Source organism: Podarcis cretensis, assembly GCF_951804945.1.
Source record: "Podarcis cretensis genome assembly, chromosome: 6".
Lineage (NCBI taxonomy): Eukaryota > Metazoa > Chordata > Lepidosauria > Squamata > Lacertidae > Podarcis > Podarcis cretensis.
Genome location: NC_137175.1, coordinates 70,128,740 through 70,149,653, shown reverse-complemented (window position 1 = coordinate 70,149,653; position 20,914 = coordinate 70,128,740). Strand labels below are relative to the sequence as shown.

Genomic DNA, 20,914 nt, shown 5'->3' with positions numbered 1-20,914 from the left:
TCCGGAGGTCTGTACTTAACCTGAAACTGTTCTTAACCTGAAGCACCACTTTAGCTAATGGGGCCTCCTGCTGCTGCCGTGCCGCTGGAGCACAATTTCTGTTCTCATCCTGAAGCAAAGTTCTTAACCTGAAGCACTATTTCTGGGTTAGCGGAGTCTGTAACCTGAAGCGTATGTAACCTGAGGTACCACTGTAAAAGTTTGTAACAGCCTAAGAGAGATATCCAGTAAGAACATGTGAAAAAATAGGTAACTAAAAGCAGCTTTGTTGGAGACTACAACCAAAATAACATTCCGGGAAAGCAAATTGTTTTTAGTGAGCTTACAAGGGTGTGCGTGTGGATCTTTTCCTAATTCCACTGCCAAAACAGTATTCAAAAGCTACATCCTCTGTATGTGCACCCGCGGTTCTGCATACTGGAGACATTTCCTCAGTGATACAAGTTCCCAAATGACTACTCGTTGGCAGCTTACATAACGATGCAGTCTTTTAAGTAGCCATAGCTATTCTCAAATTGAATACACTGACTTGCATTTGCTCCACCAATGGGAAATTATGGGATGTTATAGCATGTTACAAAGATAGAGGCTAATCCTCTTTTCAGGCTCAAACTGCAGACTTGGAAAATGCAAACCTTTGCAGCATCCACGCTGAGAACTACTGCACCTAACTGCATCAGGTTCTTCAAACCACATCTTTCCCAGCCACAGGCAGAAAACAGTTTTTAAGTTTTTAAAAATATTGTACTCAGGACTAAAATCAGATAAAAACACCAATGCTAACATGCTTCTTATTCCAAATGGATAGATTGTCTTGAACCTAGTAATGTGGAGCTGAAACTTACCATTGGGTGTGTTGCTATGGAGCAAGATGGCACAGGTACAATTTTAAATCCATTTTTGTGTTTCATTTCATTACAAGACAGGTACTTTAATTGCCAAAATACTGAAGGCTAGTTTCATTAGCAAGCACTCTATTAAAATAACTTAGTATTTAAAGAAACAGAGATAATAAAGAATGCCTACCTTGAGCGGGGTCAGGGGGACCAAACTCTAGAGAATATCGCAGGATGAAGTTGTTGTTCCACACATACAGTTGATTGTCTCTTGGATTGTAATCCACAGCAGCAATATAATGGTACATGTTGGGGAAAGGGATATCTACATATTCTCCTCTGAATAACCGAGTGTTGTAAATGTAATCAATTGAGTTCTTGCCAGTTTCACTTTCATTGTCTTGGTATACGGACCGCACAACGTAGAGAACCCCGCATATCATAAAGGCGTTAGATGCTGCCCGTTTGTCATACGTAGTTTCCCACGTTGCCTCGAAACGCAAGGTATAAGGATTCAGTTGGCTAATAACTATCATCCCATTGTTTTGTTCCGTGGCGTAAATGACCCACAAGCCATTTTCGTCAACTGCCAAATCAATGTCAGTCTTCCCTCCCCACCTGTAAGGGGAAGTGTCGTGGTAGTTGGCATAATTTATAATTGCCTCTCCACTCTTAATTCTAGTCCTCAAATCGAACTTTACAATGTTCCTAGTTCTTTCCTTGTTAAAAAAGACAGCACCATCGTATACCACAAATCCAGTACCATCCACTCGGTTTGGAAGCTTGTATGTCGTCTGCTGGCGTCCATTTTGAAAGTCCTCTAAAGAAGCATATTCTATCAAAGTATCAGTACGGTATGGAGTCCACGGCATGAAGTATATTTTATCCGCAGCTTGAAGAGGGTCCTTGCACCAGGCACCTGCCTTTTGTTCCGCTTCATATAAATTTGGGGAATCCACAACGGCTTTCAATGTCCCAGGGCAAACAAAAACTAGCAGTCGCAGAGAAGAAGCAAGACAAGATTTATTTTTTTAAAACAATAAAATAAAATGTGCATGCTACCAATTAAAGTCAAGGTAAAAAAAATCACAAGTGACAATAAAGAAGAAAAGATCCAATTAACTGGCAACAATATTTATTGTACCTCATATGTAATTAATGCATGTATTACCCTTTGTCATCCATGCTTCTTAAAGTTACCATAGTAACCAGTATGTGAAGTGTTTTCGCTAATATCACCCAAGGTCGCATCTATGGCGCATCTATGCATCTGGAAGCAGATAACTACGCTTGCATTTATGATGAAGACAGGATTTATTCTCCAGACCTTTCAACTGGTGTACAACACTTCAATGGATTTAAAGTCATAAAACTTGTAGAAACTTTAATAAACTGTGTGGTTGAAAACAACAGTGCCTTGATATTATCTCTATATATGTGGTTGAACCTTGGAAGTTGAACACAATCCGTTTTGGAAGGACATTCGACTTCCGAAACATTTGAATTCCAAGGCCACTGATTGGCTGACAGCTAGGCTTTTTGCAGACTGGAATTCGTGTCGGATGTTCGGGAGCCGAAACATTCCAAAATGTAGGCGTTCGGGAACTGAAGTTTGAATGTATCTATATAGATATATAGATATGCGCTTTTAGTTTTGGGGTTTGTTTGTGTGTGTGTAACCCGTGTGTGTGTGTAAAATATATACACAGATCTTCATTAGGAGCAACAAAAAAATAAAGGACAACCAAAGCGATGGATGAAACAGACCAGGGACCCCTGTAATTATGGCATGCTATGGAGTGGGTTCTGGAAGCCAAGCAAGATGAGGGTTCATTAACAAGATTTAGTCAAGGGTGAGAGAAAGACAGGGAAAGAGAAAGAAAGGGAGGAAGAAAGCAAAAGGGAGCCTCTGTCCCGGAGCAGGTACACCAGACACTAAATCCCGCCACCTGCTTTAAGTAGCCGAGTCAGTTCAGCAGCCCAGCCAGTTTACTGCAAAGTCGACTTCTTTATGAGGGGCGCTTATGAGATCCTGCTGACCACCATAGTTACCAGAGTGTTGTGGGGAAGGGAAGGGGTGGAGGAGGTTAACATCCATAAGGCACATAACAAGGAGCTGGGGGTGGGGGTTTGGGACTATATACGTTATTTACCTTTTTGCTCCACTTCTATTTCAAGCATCGGAAGAAAAATGAAAAAAAAAAGTGCAAGGGAAAAAAGAAGAAGATTAACACAAATTGACTATTAGGCGAAGATTAAATTAGTTCACAAGATGTTAAACACAGGGAGAATAAGAAGTGCACTACATTGGATAGAGAGAAACAGACAACAGGAAAACCTAGCAGGAGAAAGATTCTACAGTTACATAAGTGAACATGGATCAATCATTTTAGTAGGTTAAAGAGGCAGTCCTGAAAATGCTCGTATGTAGTTTCACTTAGTCAACCTGAATAAATAATGAAAGACTTGACTAATGCATGATATACCTATCCTTCCCTTTGCAAAGCCGCAAGCAAAATCCTGTCAACTTTATCTTTTTTTTTTTTAAAAAAAACCTATTAATATGATATGCACATATAGATGTATTATGTATGTCACTATATATACATTTTTTAAATAAGAAAAACCCTTTAGTTTAAGAAGAGTGAAGGCTTCAACAAGTCACCCGTGCTCTAAAAATCATAGAAATCACAAGTTAAGGTTGATGCGTTAACTTTCTCACCATGTAAGCAGTAAAGATGTACAATCTCATAGATTGCTTACAAATTGCACACACAGTTCACCTTAACATTCAGGCTTAATTCTTTCTCTTCCTCTACAAGTTGGCGGCAACACAGATGTGGGAGGTAGTGCTCATAAAATTGAAAGGTTTCGAGTTCTGCTCATATTGAACCAAATGTAAAACCAGCAAAGTTTGAACATTATCATGGAATCGTAGAGTTGGAATAGTTTTGCCCAATGTGGGGCTTGAACTGATGACCTTGAGATTAAGGGTCTCATGCTCTGCCAACTGAGCTATCTATACTTTAATGCCCAAATCCTTACAAGACTGCCCCTAGTCTTATCTCTCTGTACACACCCTTCATCTTCAGTCTTGCTGCAGAACCTGTAAGCAATCCCAACTGGGTGAAATCAAATCAGTCCTCCTTGTCTTATGGTATTTGCTAACCAAGGAGGGGGGTGTTTTGTTGATTTTGCCCCTGCAGCCCCCTGTTCTAGGGGATCATCCCAAAAATATTTTCAGGGCTGCTGCTAGAGAGAAATTGTCAAAAATCGCTACACTCCTCCTCCTCTAGTGGACACATCCTATTGGACCCAAAGCCTTTGAACAGGGGTGTGAATTCAATACAGTCCGCTATTGTACCTCTCATTTTGCTTACATGGTGCAGAAATTAAAGCAAAACTCTTACGTTTTCCACGCTTTTGCAGACCAAGAGTTATTTGTCAGCTTTTACTCTTCTGCTAAACCAACCATTTCTAGTTTTTAGAGGTTCCTTTTAAAAAGGAAAGTAAAGAAAGCAACTAAATTAGATGATTTTTGTGTGTATGTGTGAAATTTTGCACAATGGAAATCTGTACAGAGGCTCAGTTTAGGACTCCTTTCCTGTGCTTTCCTGCTTGGTTGTAAGAAGTGCAGCAGCAGCAGGTCCCTTGCCACATGCAAGCCCATTCACACATTATATCAGACCTCAGCAGGTCAACATCAAACTGTGTCTCAAGCACAAAGAAGAACAGAGTGCATGCAGAGCAGACAAGCTTTTAGAAGACATCCTGCAAGACATTTTTGTTTTGCAGGTAAGGAACACTGAAGTTGGACGTGAGGTTCAAATACAACCATCACCTACCCCTCACACAGATTCACTCTTTCACTCAGATCTGCTCCACCACTGAGCTATGACACCTTCTATTACTTATTTCTATGGCACTACTGATTTCTCCCCTGCTCACATAAACTTCCACAAGCAGCCTGATCCTCCTCTGCCTCACCATGCAGGAGGCAAGATCACTTTTCCAGAATCTGCAGGCTGCCTCTTTTTGAAATGGCTGTTGCCAAATTAAAGGAAGCAACCTTCAGGGAGGTTACGGTATGCGATTTCCCTAGCTAAATGAGAAAGTGCTTTTTTCCTCCTCTCTCTCCTGAGTCAAATAGCTGGTTCCACACCTTCAGAGAAGAGGTTCCCCTCTTCATGTAGGATGAGAAGACTCAACCTGGCAGAGAGTGGAAATATATCCTTCTTTGCTCAGAGTTATGCAGCCAGCTCACACCGCAGGAGAGAATAAGTTGCTTTCCCCTTTCATTCAAGGGAAGGCTTTCTCCCATCTCCCTGACAGAACAGGAAAGCTGATTGGAGGAGCAGAAAATAAGCAGTTTTATAGCTGCCAACTAAGCTTCTGCTAACGGGAGAGTCCCAAAGGGTTGAGTTCCATTCACAGGATTATCCTGAACTGATTCCCCTTTAACCTGGACCACCTTTGCCCGTTGAAAATCTGCTGCACTGCAGAATGAGGTGTGGCACATGGGGCTGCAGGAACAAGGGCACATGGGCAAAAAAGTACTGTTCCACCTCTGATGTGCTGGGAACATCTGATGGACTACAGTTCCTTCCACAAATGGAATGGGGATACTTAAGATCTATGTCTCTGTTGCACCCTGGTTGAAGGGAGACAGTATTGGATGGGAAGCTTCCTCGTTCGTTCGTTCGTTCGTTCGTCCGTCGGTCCCTCCGTCTCTCTCCCCATCCCACCCCCATCCACCTCTCCATCCTGAAACAGCATGGCTTCTAGTTTGCTGTGTATGTCATTTTAGACAATGAGGTTTAGCAAGCATTATATGGTATGCACTATATTACTTGTGCCCCTTTCCACTGAACGAAATGGAAACTTCTGAGATCTCATAGCTTTAGAAATACCAAATGAATTTTCATCAAACCAGCAAAAGGGGGACCCCTGCAAATATTCTTGAAATGCTTGACATTCGCTAAAGCACCAAAAGCAATGGGAAAGCAAGAAGAAAAAGAAAGAATCTCTTTGAAGGGGAGTAGAGAGGGGAGAGGGGAGGGAGAAAAGCCACCATAATTCACCATGGCTAGCAAATAAATAAATAAAGTGAGGGAGCGTATCTTATTTATTTATTTTTTAAAAATCTGTCTGAAATTTAATCAGTTGATAAACTTTAAAAATAGATACTTTGTTCAGAAGTCACACAAAACAGCTTGAACCTGTGCAAAACAGAGGTTTCCGGCTTTAGAACAGAGGTGTGCTGAAAAACCAGGTTGTCTTAAGTACGGAACGTCTCCTGAGGCTTCATAACATAGTAAAAAAGTGTTATATGTATATTATATTTCCTATTCCCACCATTCAATTGTGCCCTGCCCTTCTTTCTTATAAGGGGAGGTGGCTCGTTTGTGTTATCTTTTTTTTTTTTTGGGGGGGTGCTTTTGTACTGCTGGATATTAATCTTGAGAAATGCAATGACTTTTCAATCTTGATGTGAAACATCTGCTTAAGAGAAATAAGTACATAACTCTAGAAGGAAGAAACAAAGCACAGTAAGCAATTAAAAGAATAAAAGTGAGAAGCCTAGTTTACAAAGCGAATCTTACCAAATATTCATAATTTCTATCAAATCTTTGCCCCGTCATCCCAATAAAAGAAAAACATGGAGTGGGGGGTTGGTTAGCTAATGCAACTTACTCAATTCCAAGGCAGGAATATATTAAATACTTGTAGATAGATATTCCAGTACAGCAATCTGTTCTGGTCCAGGCAGTGCAATAAATGGAGCTGATTTCTGTGCACATAGGATTGCATGTACGTAGCAGCTTTCTCCATTGAAATGAATTGGAAAGCTTGCACATTTATCAGAGTAAATGAAGGACTCGGCATTGGGATGAGAATGTATAAGCTAACTTTTGTCCAATAACGGCTAGCTATAAAAAGTGCATTATTTTTCTAAGGAGGAAAAGCATACACCTTGGAGAAAATGCTGGCCATGCCATTCTTTATGTAGCATGTCTCAACTGCAAGCTAATGTACGCAATATTTTATAATAAATATACTTTTTAACAACGGCATTATCCATGAAACATTTTCTTGCCAAAGACATGACTGGTACATGAAACAATCATGTTGCATTGTTTCACATCATAATCCACCAATAAGAGGAAGATTGCACCTGCTTAGGATGAATAGTAGTAAAACAGTGGCATAAAGACAAGGATAACATAATTATTAGTGATATGTCGGCTGTGAGTGCACAGTTGTACAACTGCGCATTTTCAGGGACAGATGGGTTTGCTAAAGTAAACAAAAACTGCAAGTTCAATCAGTGCAGCTAATGAATGGAACACTTGAATATTTTCCACTGAATTCCTGGGTCCAAGCAAGGCTTAAAATAAAATATCATGCACAGATGTAGGAAGTGGTGCTTCTGATGTGCTTATTAATCCTAAAAGGACTGACTTGGGTTATTTGAAGTATCAACATATATTGTGCAGTATAATTGAGAGAAATGTCAAGTGGGGTTCTCTCAATTCCTCTGTAATTTAATCAATAACACTCTTATTCAAGGAAAAAGCAATGCATTTTTAGCTTGATTTAGAATTCTCATATTAGTAGCAATTCATCTACAGCAGCTTTCTTGTTGAAAAGGTTTTTGGGGGGGAGCAGGAACCATTGGCAGTAGACGGGAATTTTTGAAAAAACGAAACAAATAGAGAGCTATTAGAACCCAAGACACTTAATCAATTGAGAAGAATCCTCGCAACAGTAATACATATCTGAATGCAGTCCATAAAGAAGCAAGAAGACAACAAATGATGCGAGGGTATCGTATCCTGTGTGATACATAGCTCTAATCATTTACCAAAGAATCCAATTACAGCACCATTCCAGGTTCCAGTGAATAGATGGAGTTGCAATGAGATTGCAGAACAAGTTTTGTTGATATTTGTTTCAATCATTTTAGGAAGGAATGCCACATCCAAAAAATAATGGCAATATGTGTGAACACTGGAATGGCCAGCTACCATAGTCAACATTTGCCTGAACAAGTCTCTAGTAGGGCATGGTGTTACTCGATCATCCAAATTGGAGTTTTGGATTTTTAAGTGGTGACAGGAATTGTGCACTATGACAATGGAAGTACTTGAAAAGTCACCACAGTTTTTAATCAGATGGGTGAACTCTCCGAGACAGATGCCGTGTTCTGTCCTGTTAAGTGACGGCAACAGAGAACCGAAAAGGCCAGAAGTGGTAAAGGAAAAGCAAGAAGAAGGGTGACTGCAGTTGTGCATTGGTGCTACTAGGTCCAAAAGACTGAGAGTGTGATCCAATGCATTTCAACTCAGATCTAAATCCTACTGGGCCTACTCCCAAGTAATATGGTAGAGAACTGCAGCCTGGTAAATCTGGAAGATTGGCCTGAAGCTGGTCTGCTGAACATGTCTTGGGATTGATCACACTCTGTAGTGACTGGTATGTTTTCTACATTTATACTGCTGCTGCCTCTGGAGAAATGCTAAATGGTAAATCTGGGTCTGACAGCCTCCATCAGTCCCCATTAGGAGACAATCAAAGATGATGGCAGGTGGGAACCCAACCTCATCTCCTGTTTCCCCACTCTTGTTGTAAAGTGTGATGGCAAAAGGCAATTTCTCCAAGTGGCTTCTTACGGCAGGTATATTGACTATCTGGGAATGCATGTGCCCGCTTCACACTTAGATGCTTTCCACAGGCAACACTATTGTAAGTGTGACAGGCACGCCTATATATATATCCCTTACTTTGTTTTGAGGCTACTTCCCTAGGTTACTATTAAAAACATATAGGTATACAGAAAATTATGGCAGTGGCCCATAAACAGGCATTTTCTGTCATTGCACCTTCTCTTCTGAAAGCCCTTCCCTGTGCTATATACTTCACATGCCCCTTTAATACATACTGTTTTTGCTTTTCCCGACCATTAACTCTGGATCCTATACCCTGTATTCATTGACACTGTTATTATAGTTGAGGTTTTTATACTGATGTTTGTTTATACTGTTTATATGTTGTACACTAAATGTAACACAGAGAGCATGAATTTACTACAAGGAGCAAGCTTTGGCACTCTGCCTAGTTCACTTTTCTTCCAATCTTGGAATTTTCCTTCCATTTCCTTAACTTTCCCCCTCTAATTTCGCCATCACAAGAGACTATTCATAATCTGTATTCATAATCTGTACTGAGCTCCGAGGATTTATAAGGAGAAAAATCATTATTCTCTTGCTTTTATATACAATCACTGTGCATTCTAGGCTACATGGCAGGACATAAATCACAAGTAAATAAACTAAATGAATGCTATGGCTCCCCGAGATCTCCATGCTCTTTTTTTTTTTGGGGGGGGGGGTGGCAGTGCTTCAAAGTATGCAACCAAGGAACCTTTCCTCACAATTTAGGTTCCTTAAGCAACTTTGGTTTTTGGGATGCTGGTTCACATGCATCCTTCTTAACACAAATGTTTTGCATACCATGGCTTAAGATGGCACTGTAGGGAAACAAACAAGGAGAAACCCAGATCTACTCATCACTCATGGATCCCTTAGAGGGAAGTGACAGGAAAAATGAAATGCTGTATGGGCGGAAGAGGGAGTTGAGTCTAAAGAAAAAAAATGTTCGCCCACCAAAGGTCAAGTGTGGGTTAGCCAAAAAACAAAAGCAAAACAAAAACCGAGGGCTACAGACTAGAAACTGCGCAGTCAGTCCCTTCATGCTCACTAATCATGCTCAAAATAAAAGTAATTGACAGTGCAGTGTATCAGAGCTCTATTAGCAGAAAAGGAGCGCAGAAGATGTGTATTGCTAGACAAGGATGGTCTCGTCTCTCCTTGGCCTTGAACCTGAAACACATGATGGATGTAAGTGCATTAACTCAAGCACAGGGGAACAGAGCAGTGCAATTCAGTGCTTTGATGCAAGTATACAGGGCGCACAATGACAATTTCAGAAGCAGCGCTGACAGGGTTGTAGCAAAAGTGACACTAGGGTTTCAGATATTCCAGTAATTCAGACACTTGTTGCAGCTCAATAAGGACTGCTGCAAACCACTTCATGTAGATACAGAAAACTTCAGTCTCGTTACAAAGGGAATGTCAACCTTAAAAGAAGAAGACCACAGAGAAGGATTTGGGTTTTGTACAGAGAGAAGAAAGCAGATTTTTAAAACAAAAGTTCAAAAGAAAAAAGAGAGATTTAAAAGCAGGTAGTTACAGAAAAGCGGGGAGATTGAAATAAGTAAATAAAGCTCATCTGAACATTCTGAATGACACCAGAAATAAGAGGAAATTTACATGACAAATGTGTAGATAATATTGGCATCACTATTATTAGCCCCATTCTGGTGTTCAATCTCCTTGCATTTAAACAAGACCATTAGGAGAGTGGAGGCCCAGTGCAAAGCCCCTTCTGGTGTGTCATCTCTGCACAGTTTAGAGCCCTTCACAACACTGAGTGGGGATTGCACAGATGCTCTGAGTGCAGCAGAAACCCTGGATCTCCTGCAAGAAGCCTGTAGCTTTTCCTTCTCAAGGAGGCTCAGCAAGTGCCTAGGCACATCAGCATGTAACATACTGAACCAGGATCTAAACTCTGTGAGGCTGAGGCAAAAGCAGGACAAAGAAGTAGAAGCACATCTAACATCTACACTGTGGAGGAAAGCCTTACTTAGTATCCAACCAGCTAACCCACAACATTAGACTGAGGTTCATTCAACAGAAAATCTTCTTCTGGGCCTAATGGGCACCAACATGCCTTAAGCACAGGGGCATCACATCCACAGATTACTGCTGGAGGTATAAATAGCTGCCCAGTAATCCAACGCTTCTGAAAGGAAGTACAGAGTTATGGACCAATCCCTGTTGATAGGAGATGCCAACACAAATGGCTCCACACCTGCCAGGTGGGGGTTACCAAAAGGAAAGGAATGATGGTTCTACTTTGGCAGCAAAGTGAATAATCCTTCAGTGTTGGAAAGGACATCATATGTGGAAAACTGGATGCAAGACCTCCTGCAACTAGCCACCCATGAGAAAACTCATGGGTTTTCATGCACTGCATGAAAAGCTAAGTTTCCAATAGATTTGGAAAACACATTTTGAAATCTTCACCACGTTAACCCCCACGACTAGAAGCAGTGAGATGCACAGCACAGGGATGGAAACGTCGTTAACTTAATGGGTGTTAATCTAGGACTACTAGCAAAGCATTGAAACTCATTTATCCTAACCCTTATCTGAGCATGCAAACCTGAGCACTGTGTACAATGTTAAACAACTGAATATCAGAAGTGAAAATACTGTAGCTGAAAATGAGCATTAATTCAGAGGGGGGAGGGAAGCTAAGAGACTGTGCTGCCCTCTGGTAATATTGTGAAACCCCTAATAAACCATGTTTTTAGTAACCTTTTGTGGGCTCTAAACTGCGCAGAGATGACGTGTCAGAGCTGGAACAGTTTAAAAGTATACTCACTTCTTTTGCTTGTCTGCTTTCACATGAAAAGACCGAACACTCGCATGTAGCTGTTCTCAACCTGGACAGTCATGAACTTAAATTTGAAGTATGCTGATCATTAATTTGGAATCTACAAGCTAAATACTCAGTGCATGTTCCAATATTCACTATTTCTTCCTCTGTGTAGATGTGTCTGTGAAGAATTTTGAACAGACATCCACAGAAATAATTTATGTGCATGCATGTGTTTGTGTGTGCTTATGTGTATACGTTTGAAAGAGAGGATGGGTGCAGGTTTCGTCAAGCTGTCCAGTTACACAGTACTGCAAGGAGAAGGATTTGGTATAAGTCTTCTTAAAGACAGAGGGTCAAACTAAACATGACATTATTCATGTCGGAAGCTCATGTGTGGCTGGTTTTTCAAAATAAAGAAATAAACAGCTAGCTAGCTGGCACAGGGGTCCCAGAGGTGGGCTGGGTGTGCTGCGACAGGGACTTTTGTCACCATTAGGGAATGAAACAGATAGTATACATGCCACCCCTGATTTGGAGCAAGACCATAGTGGGATGAAGACTAACTCTTCCTCCTCCCGCCCCGATGCCACAGCCCTGATCTGGCTCAGACATCCCATGTCAGATATTTATTGCCAGGAAAAAAAATAGCCATACAGAGACTAAAGATACAAAAAACATCACATCTAGTTTGGCCCAAAGCTTGCACTGGAGGAAGTCTGTAACATGCCTGATAGATAAATCTCGACTCACGGGTTTTTCTTGTTATTTTTGGGGTGCAGGACTGTGGCCAAAATTTATTTTCTTCTTTAAATAAAGTATTATATATTACAAAGTAAGCACGATCATGTTACCTTTCCTTTTTCTAAGGGACTTGTAAATAGTAAGCCAGAACAAGAAAATGCAATTATCAACAAATTTTCATATTAAATCAAATTCAAAATATGCTTCTTCAAATTAAGCTCTGAATTTGATTCATGAATCAGAAAAGACTCTTGATTCATTTCACTTCTGCACAGAGCAACTGAAAATAGCTTTGTAATGAAATGAGCAGTAAGCAATATACATATTGAAATACAGCTATTTTTAAAGGAGTAAAATTACTACATGTTAAAAGAGTTCTGCCTAGGCAGTGCTGTGCAGAGCATCCTTCTGTTAACTGCAAAAGAAACATTTTTTCTCTGTAGATAGGAAAACCCAAACCAGCAGGGCATATCCACACTTGTCTCCCTAAAACAGCATGAAAAAAATGATCTGAAATCTGAAAATAACATTTGCATTTTATTTTTTTAAACTACTGTCTTGTCCTACACGACTCAACGAAATAGAAACATTGTGGCTTTTGAATAGCTTGGAATTGGATTCACTGCTTCTTTCTGGGAATTTAGGAATAGAAATAGTGATCTTAATGTAAAGGTGACTTTATGAAACAAAGCTGTTTTTGTTAGGTAGGGACAATACACTCCTCAAAGTGCCACAAGAAGGATGGTTTCAATGAGCCACCAATGATAGACACATGAGAACAGGGCACTAAAGCTCAGCAGACACAGTAGGATTCCAATTCCTACCCACGGCACAAAAAAAGAAAGCCACAACAAGCATCTGCTTCACAATGCCACAGGAATACATAGCAAGAATGTAAAGAAAGAAAAGATGATCTGTGTTCAGCCTTTAACTGATGCGCAGAAAGAACAATACTGTGACTCAGTATTGAGTACTATCCAGATGCAAACTGCTGTATACATATACATACAGTGTTAAGTGCATTAATGGGGGGGGGGGGAGAGTTGATGCTGCCTATTTCTGACACAGCTGATTCCGTCAATTTTTTTTAGTGCGCAAATGCTACTAATCCTATACCGTTCATTTCTTGCTATGTGTATGTTCCCTACACCAAAAATAATGCTACAATTATTTTTAATATTTTAAGTTTGAAGATATTAAAAAACACTAACGTCACATTTATAACAAATGGAGGCACAATCAATGCATTGCTGAAGTTTACTGTTAGAAGCAACAGACTTCCTCTAATGGAAAATATGAGACCAAGGTTGACTTCATTTTGAACGACGGCATTATGGAGGAGAAAACAAAAGCTTTTCAGAAACTGGATGAATCAGCTCTTTAGATCCACGGCAGGCATTTCAAGGCTTGTCGACTGGTCTGCCAAAGATGTTATGCTCTGCTGATGAATGGAGACTCATCATGGATAGGTTGTTACTATGGATGATGGGGTTATTTTGGGGTGGGAGTAGATACTGCTTACCCGCTGATTAGAGGATCACTTGATTATTATTATTTTAAGAATCAAACAATGAGATTCTGTACATTAAAAAAGAATGAATGTGTAATTTTAAGGGAGTATTCATTAGTTGCAAAAGTTTTTTGTGCGCCTCCTTCACAAGAGGTCCGGAGGGTGGCGACATGAGAACGGGTTCCCAGTTTGTGGAGTGCTCTCCTCAAGGACTTACTGCATTTCTTTAGGCACCAGGTGAAAATGTCCCTCCCCCCCAACCAGGCCCTTGGCTAATTACTTTTTGTGGGAGTGGGTTTATTGGTTTGCTTCTGTTTTATTATGTCTTTTGTGCTCTGGTTTTGTATTTTTATGTTGTGAATTGCCCTGTGATCTTCGGATGAAGGACTTCTTACAAATATAATAAATAACAACAACAACAACAACAATGATCTTCAAACTGAAAATAAAAATGAAATAAAAGCAAACATTGCTGTATCAAGTAACTGGGGAAATAACTCCTGGATATTTCCACGGTACTGTATGGCTGTGAACCACTGTTACCACAGCAGGTAGCTGTTTCAAACTGTTGGAAGATTAAAATTGGAGTCAGTGGTTTCTTTAGAAAACTGCAAGCCAAGCCAATTTGTCAGGAACCGGTATTGGGCAAAAGTACAAATTTCTATCTAGTCTTTTGAATAGCTAATTCAAGTTTGTTTTTGTGGGGGGGGGAGGGAGGGGCGGAATAAAACCCTAGTACCCTTAAAAGCCAAACACTTAAGAACACAGACAGCCACTTGGCCAGCATCACACGATGGCTCCTTTCCACACTTTGCTGAAGCTAATTGGAAGGCCTAGTTTGAAAGTGCTCTGCATGCATAATAGTTCTCAGGCCCGAAACCTATGCTCTTTTTGTGCATCTTGGACTGCCACAGCATCAATTGTGAAGGCTAGAGGAAGTGAACAAGAACAGCAACAAAAAAAAGCGTATACTTACTGTAAGGGACACATTCATATTGTACTTCGAGGTATTTGTATGTTCCAGGACAAGGATCAGGAAACACATCTGACCCGGTAACTACTATACACTGTGTTCTGTTGTTGCACCTGGGGCAGGAGAAGGAGAAGGATGTGTGTTAATTACAAAATCAGAATTAATTTACAAAGTTCGCAGCAACCATAGCTAAGGCATTTGAATTAGACCACAAAGAGGTTGTGGGCTAGATGTATTTTTAGTTCAAACTCATAATAATTTTGCAGAACTTTCAGTAATCGGAACCAGAAGTAATTTCAGACAGTAAAGGCTAAAGGCTTATTTTAATTATCTTGGATACTGCTATAACCCCTCCCTGCATTCTGGCAACTCACAGGGTGCCTTACAAGAATCCTAAAACAATATAACAAATCTAATTAACAAAATATAACCCATCATGGTGGGGACATTAAAAATCCTAAACATACCTATTCAGATGTAAGCCCCACCAAGTTCAATGGAATGTATTCCTAGGTAAGTTATCATAAACCTTTGTAAGAAAATAATGCTTCTTGCTATAAATTACAGTAAAACAAAAGGGCTTCATCCAGCCCAAATTAAGCACGTTTCAAGTTTCATTGATTTTAATGAGTTAATTGCTCATGCTGGGCAGACTAGCACAATTCTATGCATATTTGCTATCACAAGTAACTTTCATGGTGTTCAACAAAACTAACTCCCAAGTAAGTGTGTCTACAATTACAGCCTTCTTTTTAAAGTATTTAACACACACACACACACACAGAGAGAGAGAGAGAGAGAGAGAGAGAAACAAACAAACAAACAAACAAACAAACAAACAAACAAACTGCCTAATTTACCTGCTCTTAGAAAAGTTGACAATCAATTTTTCATAGTGAAAGCTACTGATTTGTACAGTTTGGCACTTTGCAAACAAATATATTAAGACGGGATTTGTATTTTACGGCTTGGTACTTTAAAATGGATTGATTTTGATCTGGCTCAAGCAGCACTAGTCAAAACCAAAAAAGGGGTTGAAAGAAAATGACTTTCAGCCTTTTTTTCTCTGAAAGCAAAGGAAGGAGGAAAATAAAAGGTCAGAAACAGTTTGGTGACTAAAAACAAGGGAAGCTTGGCTGATCTCCTGGGTGAGTTCTGTTTGTCAGTAAAGTGAAGGAAAGGAAGCCAGGTCTTAAAATAATAGTCTAGCCTTTGACTCCAGCCGTACATCAATCCTTGTGCTACTAGCACTTCCCACACTACTGAATACCCCTTGCACAAGTTGAAGAGATCTGTCTTGTGTCAGGGAACCCCTGACATCTGTCCCTGGCCAACAGGTGCAAGATGAAGCTGAGATTTCAGTTCACGCAGCTGGAAGAATATTAAAGACAGCCCAATAGTACAACTTGAGTTGTCCTTCCAGCAAATAAATCACGAATCTACTTGAATTTTTGGTTGGTAGCTTTGGAAGAAACATTCAGGAAATGTCAACAGCAATGGGAAGGACCCAGGTTTCATGCACAACAGATAAGATCATGGGAACTAAGTCTCAGGCTGAGCAGAAAACTTCTGGTCTTTTTTTTTTTTCCCCTTTCCCTTTTGCAATAATGCTACGGCTGTTGGTTCTGTCCTAACTATTGCAACTGAAATTGTGTATTTTGAGATTCCTCACAAGTGCAGAAATAACTGCATTACTGGACATAGAATTCAGCTTCCTGCAACTGCCAGCTTCTTTTTAAAGTAAGTTGCCAGCCTTTATGACACTATATAAATGCTTGAAAGTGGCTAGGGAATGGGTGATGAAATCTCAGCACTCAGAACGATGGCTCAACAAGACTTCCAGTGGGCAAAGGGTAACTCTCTGTGGTAACTTGTCCTTTTATGCAAGAGCAGAATACATGATGTGAAATGTGAAGATATGTGTGATTCAAGTAGATCGCATAATTTGACTTTGCATTTTAAAAATAAAAAAAGACTGACTAGCTGGAGCTGACAAATAGCTGTCATTGGTAGTAGTAGCTGCCTGCGGACTGTCCACTTCTATTTTTCTCAGTATTTTTAGACAACATCCTGCAGAAAATTACCAATGACAGCATTATAGTTGTATATACTTTACAGCTCTGAAATGATACTTTCGTGAGAATGAAAATGCCACAGTATCTCATACACTGAACACACTCAGTAGGCAATGTACTTATTTCATAGCCTGCATATGAATTTTCTAACTGTGTATACTGGTTGCTAGTATGTGTTAATTTGTATAAAATACATATCTTAACTGGGAACAGGATATGTGTGCCTTATTTTGAACATTTGCATGCCTTGTGAGTAAAAAGAAACTCACAAAACAATTGCCAGCTGCCCAAGGAATTTCTACCAAAGCCTGGGACATAAAGCCCTGTGATAAATAATAAAATGAATGAATAATGGGAAATGTGGAACTAACTTGAATCTACATTTAAATCTCTGTTTTATGGTTAAATCGTATTCAAGGCAACTAAATCAACACTGAAATCAACAAACAGATTAAATTACAATTTGAAACAAAGGACTGTATCCAACGAAGTCATTGTGTGACTGGATTCAACAGAACGGTTGCTAGGGTCTTGGGCTTGCTGATCAGAAGGTCAGCGGTTCCAATCCATGCAATGGGGTGAGTAGATAAATACCAGTAGGTACCATTGGAGCAGGAAGGTAAACGGCGTTTCCATGTGCTCTGGCTTCAGTCATGGTGTCCCGTTGTGCCAGTAGCAGTTTAGTCATGCTGGCCACATAACCCAGAAAGCTGTCTGTGGACAAATGCCTGCTCCCTTGGCCTGAAGCAAGATGAGCGCTGCACCCCGTAGTCACCTTTGACTGGACTTAACCATCCAGGGGTCCTTCACCTTACCCTTACTTGTGTTCATCATATTGCTCACCACATCTCCCTAAACATTGACCGGGTTTTCTCACAATACTCTAGAGCAGATTTAAGGGCCGTGTGGAAAAAGGAGGGGGGGAGAGATTCCATTTTGCAGCCAAAAGCACTTGTGTTAGCAGGACTGTTGTTTGTCAAATGATATACTAAAGGTCATATTTGTGATTTATTTTGGCAAAGATACATCTTGGTGGAAGCTTAATAGGACTTTATTTTGGACGGCATGAATGCAGCATATAATTGGCTATGATCCGAAAGTGAACAGGTAGATAACAGCCACTGGCAAGTTATAATAAACCAGCACATATCGTTCATCTGTGGTAACGTTCCTTTTTTCTTTTTCTTCTTCATTGGGACAATGTAGAGATTCTTGAAGTGTGTGCATGTGTTGGATAGGGTGGCCGGCTGTCCCTTATTCTAAGTACCAGCTTTTATTCCAGAGTAATACAGCCCACAATTAACAGTCCTTCATTTTAGAAGGCTAATTAACTGATTCTGTCAAAAGCTGTAATTGTTGCACTTAAAATTCCTGTGCTTCTGAGATATATGTATAAGGCTATTTGAGGAGCGAAGTAGAGGAAGGGGCATGTAAATTGCCACTTATATGGAAAAAAAGAGAGAGATAGGCATGTCTGCATACAAACCTCTCTTTCTGCCCACCTCCCACTTGTGAGGAGAATGCAGGAATATGCCTGTGCTTTTATGACAGTATTCACTGTCAGATAGCATTCTATTGAAGAGATAATGTAAGACCACAAATGTGAGGGTGTGTGTGTGTTTTAGAATTTGCAATTCTTTTTACATCTTTCCAATATGTATAGCGACACTGAGGGAATCTGAAATCAAACGTGGCCAGCTAATTAACAGCTCCAGAGAGATGGTGAACTTGGCTCACCTCATTTGACTGATTGGGCAAAAGCAGGCCTATGCTTTTTTGCACATCAGATAAAGAGAAGGGGGGTGAGGGAGTCGAACCAATGCATGAGGCAATTTTTCATTTTCCTAACTGCTGTTACATGGGCCCACTCCATGTTTATCCCTGTGTACTGTGCAAGTTTGTCCTCGTGTGCTTGGCTTTAAAAGCAGTCCTTGTTCTCATTCTAATTTGTTTGCGTTCCCGCTGTAATCTTGACTCGTACAATTCCCAACAAATTGCTTTAGCTCTTCTTTTGATTATCTTATGCTCATTATTACACTTTACCAAGTGAAAAGTATGGAGATGAGATTCCATGTGTAATCTATTTGTGTGAGGTGTTTTAATCAATAGTCTTGCTCTGCTGATTAAGCAGAGGCTTCTGTTTTGGCAAGATAACATTAGTTTCTCCTGTCATGCTCCAAAAGCCATTGGGGATCTTCAGTAGATCATTAGATATGCTACAATAAAGCTTTGGTACATTCCCTTTTCTTCCTTAAATTACTTCTTCACTGTCCTATCATTCCCCGTCACCATTGGCACTGCGTTATTATTACAGCTCCCCTGAAACTTGCACTAGAGCTATGTCTCCGGGCCATAGGATGCCATTTTCAATTGAGGCTTCTGCTTGAAAATATAAATTAAGAAAATTTCATTATCTCCTGCCAGGGGCCATTATTCACCACTGTTCTAGGGAAGATTAAAAATGCAAAATCTATGGTCTTGAACAAATACTCCAAGATTAAAATGAAAGGTTTGGTATAGCATGACAAGCCTGGCACGCATAGAGGAGCTAGATGTAGTACTGGATATGGAGAGGAAAACTGAACACTGGAGTGGTCAGAATACACACACACACACACACGTGGGAAGAGATGGCAGTGGTAGATAAAGAGCAAACTCTGCTTTCAGTAGCCAGACTAATGCAGCGTGATCCAGCACATGTGGCAATACATGTGAGAGAGTTTCTGCATGGGCAGCGGATGGCTCGCGGAGAGCGAGAGATGTGGTTTGTAGTGCATGGGCAATCTACAGTGGCGTCTTGGGTTTTGAACAGGCTGTGGAGGGCAATGGGTGGATCGGAGAGTGAGGGGGGAGAGTTTTTGTGCAGGCAGAAGCGGGTGGGTCGGAGACGGAGACTCGGAGTCAGACAGTGTGTGTGTGTGTGTGTGTGCGCGCGCACGCTTACGCACGATTGTATGCAGGCCTGGGTTGTTGTTTTTTTTCATTGAATAAACCACTATAATCCCAGTGTGTCACTGTAATGGATTGCTTTGAAGTCATTTCTGCACCTGATAAAGTAATTTTTAGGGACACCCCCCCCCCAATCCACCCTGACCCGTTCTGTATTTTGCCCAACCAAAGGTGGCAACCATAATACACATATATGTAAGAAACCAAGCACTTGTGCACTCACACAGAAAAAGAGAGATGCACATGGAGTAGCAGCAAAGACAGCAGGGCCTGTGCATAAGCCAGCAACTTTAACACTGCAGGAGAAATGCGGATGCAGTTTTCCTTAAATGTTTAATAACTAATGATTTGTTGAATCTTATTAATTACTAAATAAACATAACATTAGGAAGCTAAATGTGGCACAATTAATATGGCAAAGAAGGTGTTTCACAGTAATGATCCCATTTGTCACAATTAATGTAATAAGTAATGCTTGTGGCAGTTATTTTTAAATGCAATACAAATAAAAAAATACAACTATCTTCTATTTGGTTAGTTCTGTAAAATCAATCAAGGGATTCAAATTAATTTGAAAGTAAATAACTTAATTTAATTCTGCATCTATATGAATCCAATGAATGCAAATGGAACCCAATGGACACAATCCACCAAATATTACTTAGTGCATAAAGCCACCTTCAGGTTCCACTGTGAAAGGAATGACATGCGCACCGTGAAACTAGCTTCCCATCTAGTGATGTGATATGCCGGACATGCAACAACTGCCTGTTACAGCTTACTAAATCCACCAATCCATTAATATATCAATATGGGCAAAACAATAAAGATATAAAGCAAAGAGAACAAATACATCCAACAATTTTAAACAAATAAAACAAAACACTGGAAACAAAGTAGTACATGATGTGACAGTGGGTAACCTATGTATCCTTTCAAACTGGTGCCCTTTACACATTTCAGACTACAACTCCCATTAGCCCCAGCCATTTTAACCAATGGTCAGTGATAAAAGGGAGTTGTAGTCCAGAACATCTGGACTACAGCAACTTAGATAAATCTGATGTAAAGGCATGTCCCACTGAAATTAGTACACCATACGTCCATAAGGTGGACCCAGGTAGATCTGTGGTTGAGCCTCTTGGGCTTGCCGATCAGAAGGTCGGCAGTTCGAATCCCCGCAACAGGGTGAGCTCCCATTTTTCGGTCCCTGCTCCTGCCAACCTAGCAATTCGAAAACACACCAGTGCAAGTAGATAAATAGGTACTTCTCCGGCAGGGAGGTAAACGGTGTTTCCGTGTGCTGCTCTGGTTTCAGTGCTCT

The 20,914-nt window shown here is 40.4% G+C and overlaps 1 protein-coding gene across 19 annotated transcripts in view; it reads right to left on the bottom strand.

Moving 5' to 3' along the window:
* Window positions 1-20,914, bottom strand: part of ADGRL2 (adhesion G protein-coupled receptor L2) — a 244,688-nt gene that overhangs the window by 55,021 nt on the left and 168,753 nt on the right. For 18 of the 19 annotated variants that reach the window (XM_079981053.1, XM_079981045.1, XM_079981046.1 and 15 more), the window contains 2 exons: window positions 14,570-14,679; window positions 1,027-1,827 (listed from right to left, as the gene is read on the bottom strand). In XM_079981053.1, the coding sequence (XP_079837179.1) occupies window positions 1,027-1,827; window positions 14,570-14,679 (911 nt within the window). Of the gene's footprint in view, window positions 1-1,026; window positions 1,828-2,989; window positions 3,033-14,569; window positions 14,680-20,914 lie in introns of those variants that run through there. The other variant, XM_079981044.1, reaches the window with a different exon arrangement.